Source organism: Meles meles, chromosome 14 (assembly GCF_922984935.1).
Source record: "Meles meles chromosome 14, mMelMel3.1 paternal haplotype, whole genome shotgun sequence".
Lineage (NCBI taxonomy): Eukaryota > Metazoa > Chordata > Mammalia > Carnivora > Mustelidae > Meles > Meles meles.
Window position 1 is genome coordinate 85,927,003 of NC_060079.1, and position 12,205 is coordinate 85,939,207.

At 57.4% G+C, this 12,205-nt stretch overlaps 1 protein-coding gene across 1 annotated transcript in view; it reads left to right on the plus strand.

Annotated features, from left to right (window-relative positions):
- The first annotated feature begins 5,028 nt into the window (after window positions 1–5,028).
- TMEM255B (transmembrane protein 255B) overlaps window positions 5,029–12,205 on the plus strand; it is a 39,246-nt gene continuing 32,069 nt past the window's right edge. The window contains exon 1 of the mRNA XM_046028341.1: window positions 5,029–5,074. Coding sequence (XP_045884297.1) covers window positions 5,029–5,074 — 46 coding nt within the window. The remainder of the gene's footprint in view (window positions 5,075–12,205) is intronic.

Consider the following 12,205-nt stretch of genomic DNA (forward strand, 5'->3'; position numbering starts at 1 on the left):
CCCCGAGCTTCGTTTCAGGGTCATTCGGTTACAGGAGGGAGTCGGGTTCTGCTGTCTGCACCCCACTCCCGGGAGATGAGAGCCAGGCTGTGTCCACACGTGTGCCCCCTGCCCAGGCCCGTGGTTCCGGAGCAGACGGGAGGAAACAGACTGTGTCTGTGGATGAGAAGGCGGCTCCGAGCTAATTTCTGTTCCTTCTCATCCCGCTCTATGAAGCTGGGAAAGCCCACACCCGCCCTCACGTCCTCCCTGCCCGCCGGCCCCGTCTGCTTCGATAAACTGCTTCTCCGGCCCGTCAGACTCACGCGAGGACTCAGCGCGTCCTACTGCGGAAGATGGGGCCCTGGTGGGGACACCGCGAGGGGGAGTTATGTGACCGGCACGCACCCCGACCTGGCAGGAAGCAGGCGCTAACTACTGTTGGAGTCGCGTTTCTGCAGGCTTCCCTCCACGGGAGTCCTTGGAGCGCCGGACGAGGCTACCCTGAGCCCACGGCTGTCCCACCACGGGCTGCGGTCCCCATGCGCCCCACGGCTGCACACCCTGCTTTTGTCCAGAAGAGCCAGAGTTTTTGGTTCTTGGTGCCTTTGGAAGGCTGGTCGCCTGGGTTCTGCGCCCCGGCCGCCAGCCGGGCTTCAGCGCCACGCGGGGCCCCGGCTTCTCCGCGGGTGGCGGCTCATGTGTCCGTAACTCACCGAGACCAAGTCAAGACACGCAACTGTTTTCTTCTTCCGCTTCCTTCTTTGATCAGGATCAGTGGCCTCAGGGAGGGGCCTGTGGCAGGAGGGACGGGCAGAGACCCCCACATCTTTTCCATCTCGGTTCCTCCAGAGCCTCCCGCAGAAATGGAGAGGCAGCAAGACAGGTGTGGGCGGAGCCAGCCCGTCCGCACAGCAGGACCACAGGGCCCTGCAGTGTCCTCCGCCCCCCGGCAGGGAGGAGGTGGGTCTTGGGGACCGTCACGGGAGGGTGGCCAGAGGCCCCCCCCGCCGCACGCTGTCTCCCATCTGCACGTGTCTGTGCGTGTACAACGTGTGCCCATGTGTGCGAGTGTGTACGTGTGTGCCTGTGTACGGGTCCGTGCGCGTGCACATGTATGCGTGTGTTTGTGTGCACGTGGGGCCCCCAGGACGAGGGCTCCTGCTGGGAAGTCAGGGGATGGAGGGGAGGTGTCCTGTGGTCCAGAATCGTGGCGACGACGGCCTCCCGCCCTCCAGCATGGCCTCACCCCTGAGCCTCTGGAGAGCTCCCGTCCTGGCTGGGTCCTCAGGCCTGACACACAGCTCGCCTCCTCCTGGCACCACGTGGACCCTGGAAACACCGGCCTCCTCTCTGTCCTGGACACAGGCCTGCCCGGGAAGCTCAGTGTCCCGGGTCCGGGTTCCCACGGGGGCCGGTCTGTGCCGGCCACCAGGGAGCCGGGTGTCCCTCGGCTGGACCCCTCCACGGACCCCCTGTTAGCGTGGCCATCTGGCGAGCGCTCGGACCATCGAGCCGACGGCCTGCGTTAGTCCTGCTTTCCCTGCGAGGCCGCTGTGCTCGGAACGCGCTGGTGTGCACAGCCCGTCTGCGTGGTTCTCCTCCTGTCTTGTGCACAGACAGACTCCAAGAAGCCTTTGCTGGTTGTGGGAATGAAAGATTAAAGTCAATGTCTGCAGTCAGGTCATACGCCCTTTCCCTTGCGGAGGCCGAGATCCGCAGACCTGGCTCAGATCTGGTTTCTGCCATTGAACAGATTCTTGACTTCGGAAAAATTATTTACATTCTCGGGGCCTGTTTCTTCATCTGTGAAATGACATTACAGAGATGAAATAAGGCCTCGGGGGAGAAGCCGTGACCTCGGGGCAGGGGTGGCGGGGGTGCATGCGGCCGGGGCTCAGCCGGTGAGAGTCACTGCCCAGCTCGCTCGCGGTCTGAAGGGACCCGGGCTCGGGGGGCTGCGGTGGCTCTGGGAGAGCCACTCGGGTGGGGGGACCAGGGTGTTTCCGGGGTGCTGGGACCGTGCTCCTGCCGGGGAGGTTGGGGCACGTCCCCTGCAGCCGCTGCCACAGGCGCCTTCGCGCACGGTGTGTTTTCCCTCGCGACAGTGACTGCATGAAATCGGCGGCTCTGGAAAGCCCCGCCGGTGCCGTCATCACTAACGGAACACGGGGGCGGTTTGCTGAGCTCATTTGCCAACAACGGGAAATGCCAAATGGCCCCAGAGCGCCGAGGAGACCCTTCCTCGGGGTCAGGTCACCCCCCAGTGCTTCCCTGACCGCAGGCAGGTCCATCTGAAACCCCCAAACCCAAGCCCACGCTGGGGCTGTGCCTGCAGGGTGCCCCTCCCCGGCCCCCGTGTCCGAGGGGCTGATCTGTCACGACCGAACCCCAGGCTCGTCCCTCCTGCCACTGGACCTTCCGCACGGGGTCCTCCTCGCCGAGGGTCGAACGTCCTCACGTGACCGAGGGATAACGCGGTCCCCATCGGGGTGCACGCCCTGGCCCTTGACAAGTGAGCGCGGCGAGGGACGGCCGTCTGTGTCACGTGCGACCTTGCTCCCACCCAGCGCCAGTGAGCGGCTCCGAGCGTCAAAACTCTCACTGGGGGCTGGAAGTTCCCGATCTTTTTGTTTTTGTTTTTAAAATGTTTCATTTACTTATTTGTCAGAGACAGCGAGAGAGACTGAGCACAAGCGGGGGGGAGGGAGAAGAGGCTCTCCGCCGAGCAGGGAGCCCGACGCGGGCTCGATCCCAGGACCCCGGGATCATGACCCGAGTGAAGGCAGACGCCCAACGACTGAGCCGCCGGCGCCCCGCACGGTTCCACTCTTAAACGTTATCCACACGCTAGCTCAGCGTCCGCTTCGGTCCCACACAAGGACACTGAAGTGACAGCCAAGGGAGCCGTGCCACCTGTCTCAGGGGCGTGGGCCGCAGAGAAGACACCAAGAGACAGAATGCCCTGCATGACCACCCCCTGAGGACCCTGTGTGTCTCCCATGAACGTCCCCCCATGCACCCGCTCCCTGGGGCCCCAACACTGCCATGACCCCCTCAGGGAACCACCTTCCTTCTTTTGTGCTTTGCTCCGCCGTGGTGCACCCATCAGCGAAGGCGGTCTGTCTCCAGCCGTCCACGTCCAGGGAAACCCGCGCATCTGGGACCGCGGAGGCCCACCCTGAGTGCCTTTCCCTTTGTGCGGCTTGTGTTCCAGCGACGTTCCAGACCATGTATCTGTCCCCGGGACCCGTTCCCAGCATGTCTCCCAGAAGCCGTATTGTTGACACAAACAGGTCTTTGCTGATGCAAGGCCCGACACTTTGTTCCTTTCTCAGCAGCTCATGCCTGTCACCTTCCTGTCCTCGCCACCGTCACCCCAGCTGCCCTGGACATCCCAGCAGGTCTTCCGTGGAGGGGGCGCCCGCGTGTCAGGACTCAGAGCCCCGCCGGCTGAGTGTGCGTCTACGTGATCTTCTTAACGTCAATATGGATTTGTCTCGTCCCTCCGATTATCTTCAGACCGATTTCCTCTTAATTGTCTTAGCAAGAGCTAAATTAAATGACATTTAAAAAAACCCGGTCCCAGGCCATTGCTCTCTGCTGAGGTCTCTGCTGCGGGCTGCAGTGTCCCGTCGAGGTGGGCCAACCTGTGGTCACCGACACAAGAGCTGAGCACCTGTCACACCGGGCGGGGAGGAGGTCCGAGGAATGGCGTGTAGGGTCCCTTCCTGCAGCGACAGGTGCAGGGTTTGGAAGAATTCTCGACCTGCTCTTCGTCACACCCTTAGCCTCCTGGGCCTCGGTTTCCCCATCTGGGCAAGGGGATCGGCATTGGGACTGCCTGCGGCCACCACAATGTGGACGGGACGGGCTGTTGTGGGCTTCTGCTCCCCTCCAGCCGCCCGGGGGGCCTCTGACACCCTCGCTGGCTCCCCAGGCTGGGTCTGCTTCCCCGGCACAGTGCCCGGACGGTGGCCTGCCTCACAGGCATCGCCTCCACAGGGAGACCTACATGCCGACCCCCCGCCGCCACTCTGTCCCTATTTTGTCGGAGCCCCTGTGCTGACGGGAGCCCTCCGCCGTGTTTGCTGCGCTGCGGCCGCGGGCGGGGCGAGCCGTGTGCCCGTGACAGCGTTGGCCCCTGGAGCGTGGTGGCCTTCGTCACAAATGCTGCGTCCACAGAGTCGGGGTCGGGTGTCAAAGTCAAGCTCAGGGTCCCAGTTCCCTAAAACACAGGTTTTTGATGACAGCGGTGGATAGCCTGGGCTCTTGGGCGTGTCCTTGGGGAGGAAGGGCCGGTCCTAGTCCACGTCCACGTCCCTGCCTCACCACTGACCGGCCAGCCCCGTGGGGGCACAGCGCTGCTTCCCACGACGCGGCCCTGACCCCCAGGGAGGCCGGGAGCCCTGCCATCAGGGTCGGCTCTGACGGTTTAAAAATGGCACCAGCGGTCTTTGCAAGACCCTCTCCTTGCCGCCAAGCGAGGCGACAGGTCCTGGGACCCCATTCTCTGGCTCCTCCCATCCTAACTGGGGGTTTTACTCAGTGCCAGCTGGACAGGGGGAAGGTGAGCAGGGGTGGGGTGTGACGGGGGAAGGTGAGCAGGGGTGGGGTGTGACGGGGGAGAAGATGAGCAGGGGAGGGGTGTGATGGGGCCTGCATTCCTTTGTGCAAGGGGAGCGGCCCTAACCCTAACCCCTCTGGATGGGGCAGAAGCGGCTGCAGCACCCGTGAGGGCAGGTGGTCCAGCCCACAGGCACCCCCCCTGCCCCCCAGCCGCGGCCGATGAGCCGGACCAGAAATCCTGGAGGACTTCCCAGCTGCTGTCCCTCCAGGCTCTCCACTTCCTGGCACCGTCCCCCCCCTTCCCCCCACCAAGTACCCTGACCTGTGGCAGCAGGCAGGGGAGGGAGTGCAGGTGGGAAGGAGGCGGTCCATACAGAGAAGGGGCGGGGCTCAGGGCCATGGATCCTCCCATCCCGGGGATCCCTGCCAGCCCAGAAGCCTCCGTGCACTGGGCACGGGGACGGCTGGCCCTGCCCCGGGATGCAGCCGCCGGCGCCTGGGCCCCTGGCCCTGCTGAACACAACGGGTGAGAGGGTCGTTGACATCCTGGCCGCGCTGGGGACCGGCCACGGGCTGGAGTCCTGGGTGGGGGTCGAGGGCAGGGTCGAGGGGACTCCCTGTCCCCCAGTCTGTTACCAGGGATCCCGCCCTCCGCCTCCCCGGCCCTAGCTCAGGCATTACTAGACCTGGGCTCAAGGGACGGTGGCTGGTCTGGCCACAGCTCTGTTCCGACCCCCCACATCCTTCTGCCCCACAAGTTCCTGGAACCCTGTTCTTCAGCCACACCTGCCGCAGCCCGGAGGAGGCTCAGGGGCCCAAAGGGAGGGTGTGTTTTCCTGCGGGGGCTCAGGGCAGACTCTGAAATGGGCAGCGAGGCTGGCTTCCCAGTGGGAGACCTCGGCCGAGGACGGGCCAGCTGCGCCTCCTGGGCTCCCTGTGGCAGCGGTGGGGGGGTTGTGCCCCACTGGACATGCCCGGCTGCCTGCAGCATCATTGAGATGTCGATGTTGTTTGATTGTTCAATAATGACAAAAGAATCTGGCTTCTTGGTGGAAACAGACGCGCATCCCGCACCCTCCCACGCTCGGTGCTCCCTGAGCCTGTTTTCTCCCTCCGGACCCCAGCCCTCACTGCGGGCCTCCTTACCAGCGTTCACACGGTGAGGGCCGTCCCTGGCTGTTACTGCGTTACCACACTGCCGTTCGTTTCCCCTCTACCAGGAGTGGGGCTCTTACCCGAAGCACAGACATTAGGGCCACCGGCTGGCCCTCTGAGTACGGTCACTCGATGTTTCTGGGCTCAGCCCCCTGCCCCCGTCACCTCTAAGATCAGGAAAAGGAAGCAGATGGCTGAGTCGCAGGGTTCTGCTCGGGCTTTTTCCCCAGGGGATGTCACTTTGCCTCTGGGACCAGGTGTCCCCACGTGATAAAGTGAGTGGCTTCTTCTGTTTCAGGGAGACCGTGACCCTGGACGCTTCCCAGCTACAGCCCCCGGTCTCAGGGACGGGATCTGCTCTGCCGGGTGCGGCCGGGCTCCCCCAGGAGCTGTGGCAGGGAGAGGGCTGGGGCGCAGGGCTGGGGCGCAGGGGGAACGGGGAGAGGCCGCCGGTGGCCTTCAGCGTCGCCCCCCAAACGCCTCTGCCAGAGGGAGGAAAGCCGGTCAGCAGCACCCGCCGCCTGTCGCGATGTGCCCTCCACCCGCCTGAGCCTTTCCCGGCCTCCCTGCGCCCCAACTCTCTCGTGCTCTCGCTGGCCACTTGCGGCGTTGAGGGCTGGGTACTGCTGCCGACTGTCACTGCCTCTCCCGTCCAGGGCGGGAAACTGAGCTCAGGGCCTCCAGGCCACTCTCGGAAAGCTGCCTGGTGGTCTGAGCCGGGTGTGGGGTCCAGCGGCAAACAGGGCAGACAGACCCTGCTCCGCCGGCCTCCCCTCCTGGCGCCTGGAGGCCACCTGGCCGGTCTGGGCAGCTGCCCGCGGGGTAGAAAGCGGACAGGAGAGATCTTGGTGGAGGCAGGACCCATCGCTTGTCACAGTGCACGCTGACAGTCCGGTGTCGGGCAGGAGGCCTTGGGGCCAGTCCGGGGGCTCTGGGTTCTCCCTCCAGCGCAGGACCATCTGTCTCCAAAACCAGGTGGAAAAACTCGCGACTTGGGGTAATTATAAAGATGTCCTATCTTCCTTCCTTGAGTTTCTTTCTCGTTCCCTTATTTTTATGTCAAGTCCTGTATTTAGAAACAGTATGTAGGGGCAGGAATCTTCTCCTCGGGGTCAGGACACCGCCGCTGGCCGGCGCCGAGCTTCCGTGTCCCGTGTGGGCCCCGCCGCTGTCCTCCCCGCCTCCGGTTCTCCTCGGACGGTCCAGGAGCGCTGATGGAGCGGCGGCACGTCCTGGAGCCCGAGCCTCGGAGGAAAGGCCAGACGTGGGACAAAGTGGAGGACTGGGACGCGGGACCACCTGGGAGCCGTGCTTAGCTTCTGGCTCCGTGAGTGGCCGCGGGTGCGTCCCTGCGTGCTCGCACGGGGACTTGCTACTGGGCAGGGGTGTGAGGCGCTGAGAGGCCGCAGCAGGTGCGCCGCAGGGAGCGGACACCGGACCATCTGGCTGACGCCTCGGGCCTAACGTGTGCGATGCACGAACTGAGGAAAAAGCAACCGAAAGTGCTTTGAGGAGGAGGACGCTCGTGTGAGCTCGCAGGACGACTCGCTTCTGCGTGTGTGAGGGGTCCCGTCGCGGGGGCCGCACCCGGACTTGCCGTTGAGCTTCGCCGAAAGACCAAAGGCGCGCGCAGTCACACCCAAATTGTCGGGGGTGTGCATGTGAGTGTGTGCAGCGGCCGGGCCCGAAGGTTGCCCTCAGGTCTGCGGCCGCTCCCCGCTGAACACACACGATGTTGACTGAGGAACTGGGTGTGCAATGAAACACCCGGTTTTCTTGTCTTTTCTTTTTTATTAACATACAATGTAGCATTAGCCCCAGGGGTACAGGTCTGTGAATCACCGGGTTTACACACTTCACAGCACTCACCACAGCACACACCCTCCCCAATGTCCATAACCCCCTCCCCCTCTCCCAATCCCACCTCTCCCCAGCAACCCCCAGTTTGTTTTGTGAGATTAAGAGTCTCTTATGGTTTGTCTCCCTCCCGATCCCACCTTGTTTCATTTATTCTTTTCCTGCCTCCCAAACCCCCACGTTGCATCTCCACGTCCTCATATCAGGGAGATCATATGATAGTTGTCTTTCTCTGATGGATTTATTTTCACTACGTACGATACCCTCTAGTTCCATCCACATCGTCGCAAATGGCAAGATGTCATTTCTTTTGATGGCTGCATAGTATTCCATTGTGTATATATACCACATCTTCTTTATCCATTCATCTGTTGATGGACATCTAGGTTCTTTCCATAGTTTGGCTATTGTGGACATTGCTGCTATAAACATTCGGGTGCATGTGCCCCTTTGGATCACTACGTTTGGATCTTTAGGGTAAATACCCAGTAGTGCAATTGCTGGGTCATAGGGCAGTTCTATTTTCAACTTTTTGAGGAACCTCCATGCTGTTTTCCAGAGTGGTTGCACCAGCTCGCATTCCCACCAACAGTGTAGGAGGTTCCCCTTTCTCCGCATCCTCTCCAGCATCTGTCATTTCCTGACTTGTTAATTTTAGCCATTCTGACTGGTGTGAGGTGATATCTCATTGTGGTTTTGATTTGTATTTCCCTGATGCCGAGTGATGTGGAGCACTTTTTCATGTGTCTGTTGGCCATCTGGATGTCTTCTTTGCAGAAATGTCTGTTCATATCCTCTGCCCATTTCTTGATTGGATTGTTTGTTCTTTGGGTGTTGAGTTTGCTAAGTTCCTTATAGATTTTGGACACTAGCCCTTTATCTGATATGTCGTTTGCAAATATCTTCTCCCATTCTGTCAGTTGTCTTTTGGTTTTGTTCACTGTTTCCTTTCCTTGGATGGTCTGTCCATTTCGGTGAGGGAGGTGCTAAAGTCCCCTACTATTACTGTATTATTGTCAATGTGTTTCTTTGATTTTGTTATTAATTGGTTTATATAGTTGTCTGCTCCCATGTTAGGAGCATAGATATTTAAAATTGTTAGATCTTCTTGTTGGACAGACCCTTTAAGTATGATAAAGTGTCATGGGGCACCTGGGTGGCTCAGTGGGTTAAGCCACTGCCTTCGGCTCAGGTCATGATCTCAGGGTCCTGGGATCAAGTCCCGCATCGGGTTCTCTGCTCAGCAGGGAGCCTGCTTCCCTCTCTCTCTCTCTGCCTGTCTCTCTGCCTACTTGTGATCTCTCTCTGTCAAATAAATAAAATCTTAAAAAAAAAAAAAGTATGATAAAGTGTCCTTCCTCATCTCTTTGGCTTAAAATCTAATTTAGCTGACATAAGGATTGCCATCCCAGCTTTCTTCATGTCCGTTAGCATGGTAAATTGTTTCCTATGCCCTCACTTTAAATCTGGAGGTGTCTTCGGGTCTAAAATGAGTTTCTTTCAGACAGCATATCGATGGGTTTTTTTTTTTAATCCATTCTGATACACTGTGTCTTTTGATTGGAGCATTTAGCCCATTTACATTCAGGGTAACTATTGAGAGATATGAACTTAGTGCCATTGTGTTGCCTGTCAGGCGACTGTTACTATATATTGTCTCTGTTTCTTTCTGGTTTATTAATTTTAGGCTCTCTCTTTGCTTAGAGGACCCCTTTCAATATTTCCTGTAGGGCTGGTTTGGTGTTTGCAAATTCTCTCAGTTTTTGTTTGTCCTGGAAGCTTTTTATCTCTCCTTCTATTTTCAGTGACAGCCTAGCTGGATAGAGTATTCTTGGCTGCATGTTTTTCTCGTTGAGTGCTCTGAATATATCATGCCAGTCCTTTCTGGCCTGCCAGGTCTCTGTGGATAATCTGCTGCCAATCTAATATTTTTACCATTGTATGTTACAGACTTCTTGTCCTGGCTGCTTTCAGGATTTTCTCTTCGTCACTAAGACTTGTAAGTTTTACCATTAGATGACGGGGTGTGGACATATTTTTATTGAATTGAGGGGGGTTCTCTGTGCCTCCTAGATTTTGGTGCTTGTTCCCTTCACCAAATTAGGGCAATCCTCTGCTATAATTCGCTCCAATATACCTTCTGCCCCTCTCTCTTTCTTCTTCTTCTGGAATCTCAATTATTCTAATGTTGTTTCGTCTTATGGTGTCACTTATCTCTCGAATTCTCCCCTCGTGGTCCAGTAGCTGTTTGTCTGTCTTTTGCTCAGCTTCTTTATTCTGTGTCATTTGGTCTTCTAATCACTAATTCTCTCTTCTGCCTCATTTTTCCTAGCAGTAAGAGCCTCTTTTTTTTTTTTTTATTGTACCTCATTAATAGTTTTTTAAATTTCAACTTGGTTAGATTTTAGTTCTTTTATTTCTCCAGAAAGAGACTCTCTAATATTTTCCATGCTTTTTTCGAGCCCAGCAAGCACCGTGATAACTGTCATTCTGAACTCTGGTTCTGACATACTGCTTATGTCCGTGTTGATTAGGTTCCTGGCCTTCGGTACTGCCCCTTGTTCTTTCATTTATTTTTCTTTTGTGGTTTTTCTGCCTTATCATTTTATCCAGAAAAGGATAGATGAATGAGAGAACAAAATACTAAAAGGGTAGCAATGACCCCAGAAAAATATACACTAACCAAATCTGAAGAAACCCGAAATTGCGGGGAGAAAAAAACTGGAAAAAAGAAAAATATATATATGTTAGACTGGTGAGGAGAGCCTAGCCACACACTTGGTTTTGGGTATTTTGGTCTCTTAGAAGAAACTACCTCCCAAAATTTTAAAGAAAGAAAACTTATCTGTATGCAGAAAAATAAGGGTAAACATGATGAAGGGATGGACTATGACTGTAACAATGAAAATTTTAAAAAAATTTTTTAAAAGGTAATGATAAGATAAAATGGTTTAAAAGGTTAAAATAGGAAAGAGGAAAAATTAAAAAATAGAGTAAGTAGAAATAAAATTAAAAAAATTTAACTTTGCCATACTAATGGATCATGGGAAAAGCCATGAATTCTATGCGTTGCTTTCCCCTGGCCCTGGAGTTGGCGGTTCTCCTTGATTGGTGAGCTTGGTCGTTGCCGGATGTTCTTGCTGATCTGGGGGCAGGGCCTGTTGCTCTGATTCTCACGTGTCTTGGCGTGAGGCAGAATTGCACCTTGCCAGGGGCCGGGCTAAGCAATCTGCTTGGGTTCTCTCTCGGCGCTTCTGTTTCCTGAACGATTTCTGTACCGCTTTGGAGGAAGGGAATGAAGATGGTGGCCTCCCAGTCTCTGGCCGGAGGAGGCAAGAGCTCGGGGACCCTCTTCTCAGTGCGCCCACAGAGAGAAGCCGTCAGTCCCTCCGGTCTCCCTGGTCTCTGGCTGTGCTCTGATCTCCCCTGGTCTGTGACCGAGCGTGTCTATCTCTGGCGCGCGGCCCCGTTTGGAGTCTCCAAACCCAGCACATTCCTGCCGCAGCCTCCCGCGTCACTCGTCCTGGAGGAGGAAGACGAGTCTCCACAGATTTGCCACTTGTGGGGTCCCTGCTCGAAGGGCAGTGGCCCGACTGTGCCTCGGATCATGGTTTAAGGTGATCCCGAGCTGAGAACCGACTTCTTGGCTCCGTCTCTGCCCCTGGCTTCCCTGCTGCGATACCTGTGACCTCTGCCTCAGTCAGGCACCCCTGATCCTTCCGTGACCCTGTGGGACCTGAGACCACGCTGCCCCCGTGAGGGCTCCAGCCCCCACTTAGACTCTGGAGTGACGTCCCTCCGTGGAGCCGACTTCTGAAAGTTTGGATTTTGTGCTCCGCCGCTTGCCAGGAGCTGCCCCTCCCACGGTCTATCTTCCCATCACTTTGGAGTCACTTCTTCGCATGTCCTACCTTCCAGGAAGGTAGGGTCAATTTTCTGACCCTAGAATCGCTGCTCTTCGTCTCTTCGATCTCCTGTTGGGTGTGTCGGTGTTCGGAATGGTCTGACGACTGTCTGGCTGGTCGCCTGCGAGCTGATGCCATCGCGGTCTCCTACCCCTCTGACACCCCGTTTTTCTCTCATCCTGATTTCATTTTGGAATCACAGGGATCAGGATAGTTAAGCTTCGAAAAAGCACAACCCCAACAGCCTGTCTGGACTCGGCGTGGATTCTCTCCTGGCCGGCGGCCTTGGCTGGGCGGCCGCCGCTGTGCGTGGCGTGGGTGTCTGTGTGTGAACGGTGCCTGGGAGCGAGGCCTCCCGTCCTCCCCGAGACGCACCCCAGGGAAGAACGTCAGATGAACGAGAAACCCGGACGTCGAGACTCGAGGCAGAAGGTCTCCTTTCTGGCTGCTTTCCCGAGTTCCGTGACAGCTAGGATGATGTCTGCCCACAGATCCGGGGACGCCCGAAGCGGCGGCTGTAGTCAGAGACTTTCTTCTGCTACTTGATTTGGAGGTGCACAGCCCAGGCCCGCGTTCCGCTCTGCCATTCTGCAAGTGTGGCTTCCGTCCGCGGGGTGCCCTCAGGGCCCAGAATGACTGCTGGGGCTTCACCTTTGTGCTCCTATTCAGGCAGTGGAAAGGGTTTTCAGGAGGAAGGCTGAGGGACAGGCTCCTCCGGGAGATTTCCTGCAGGGCCTAAG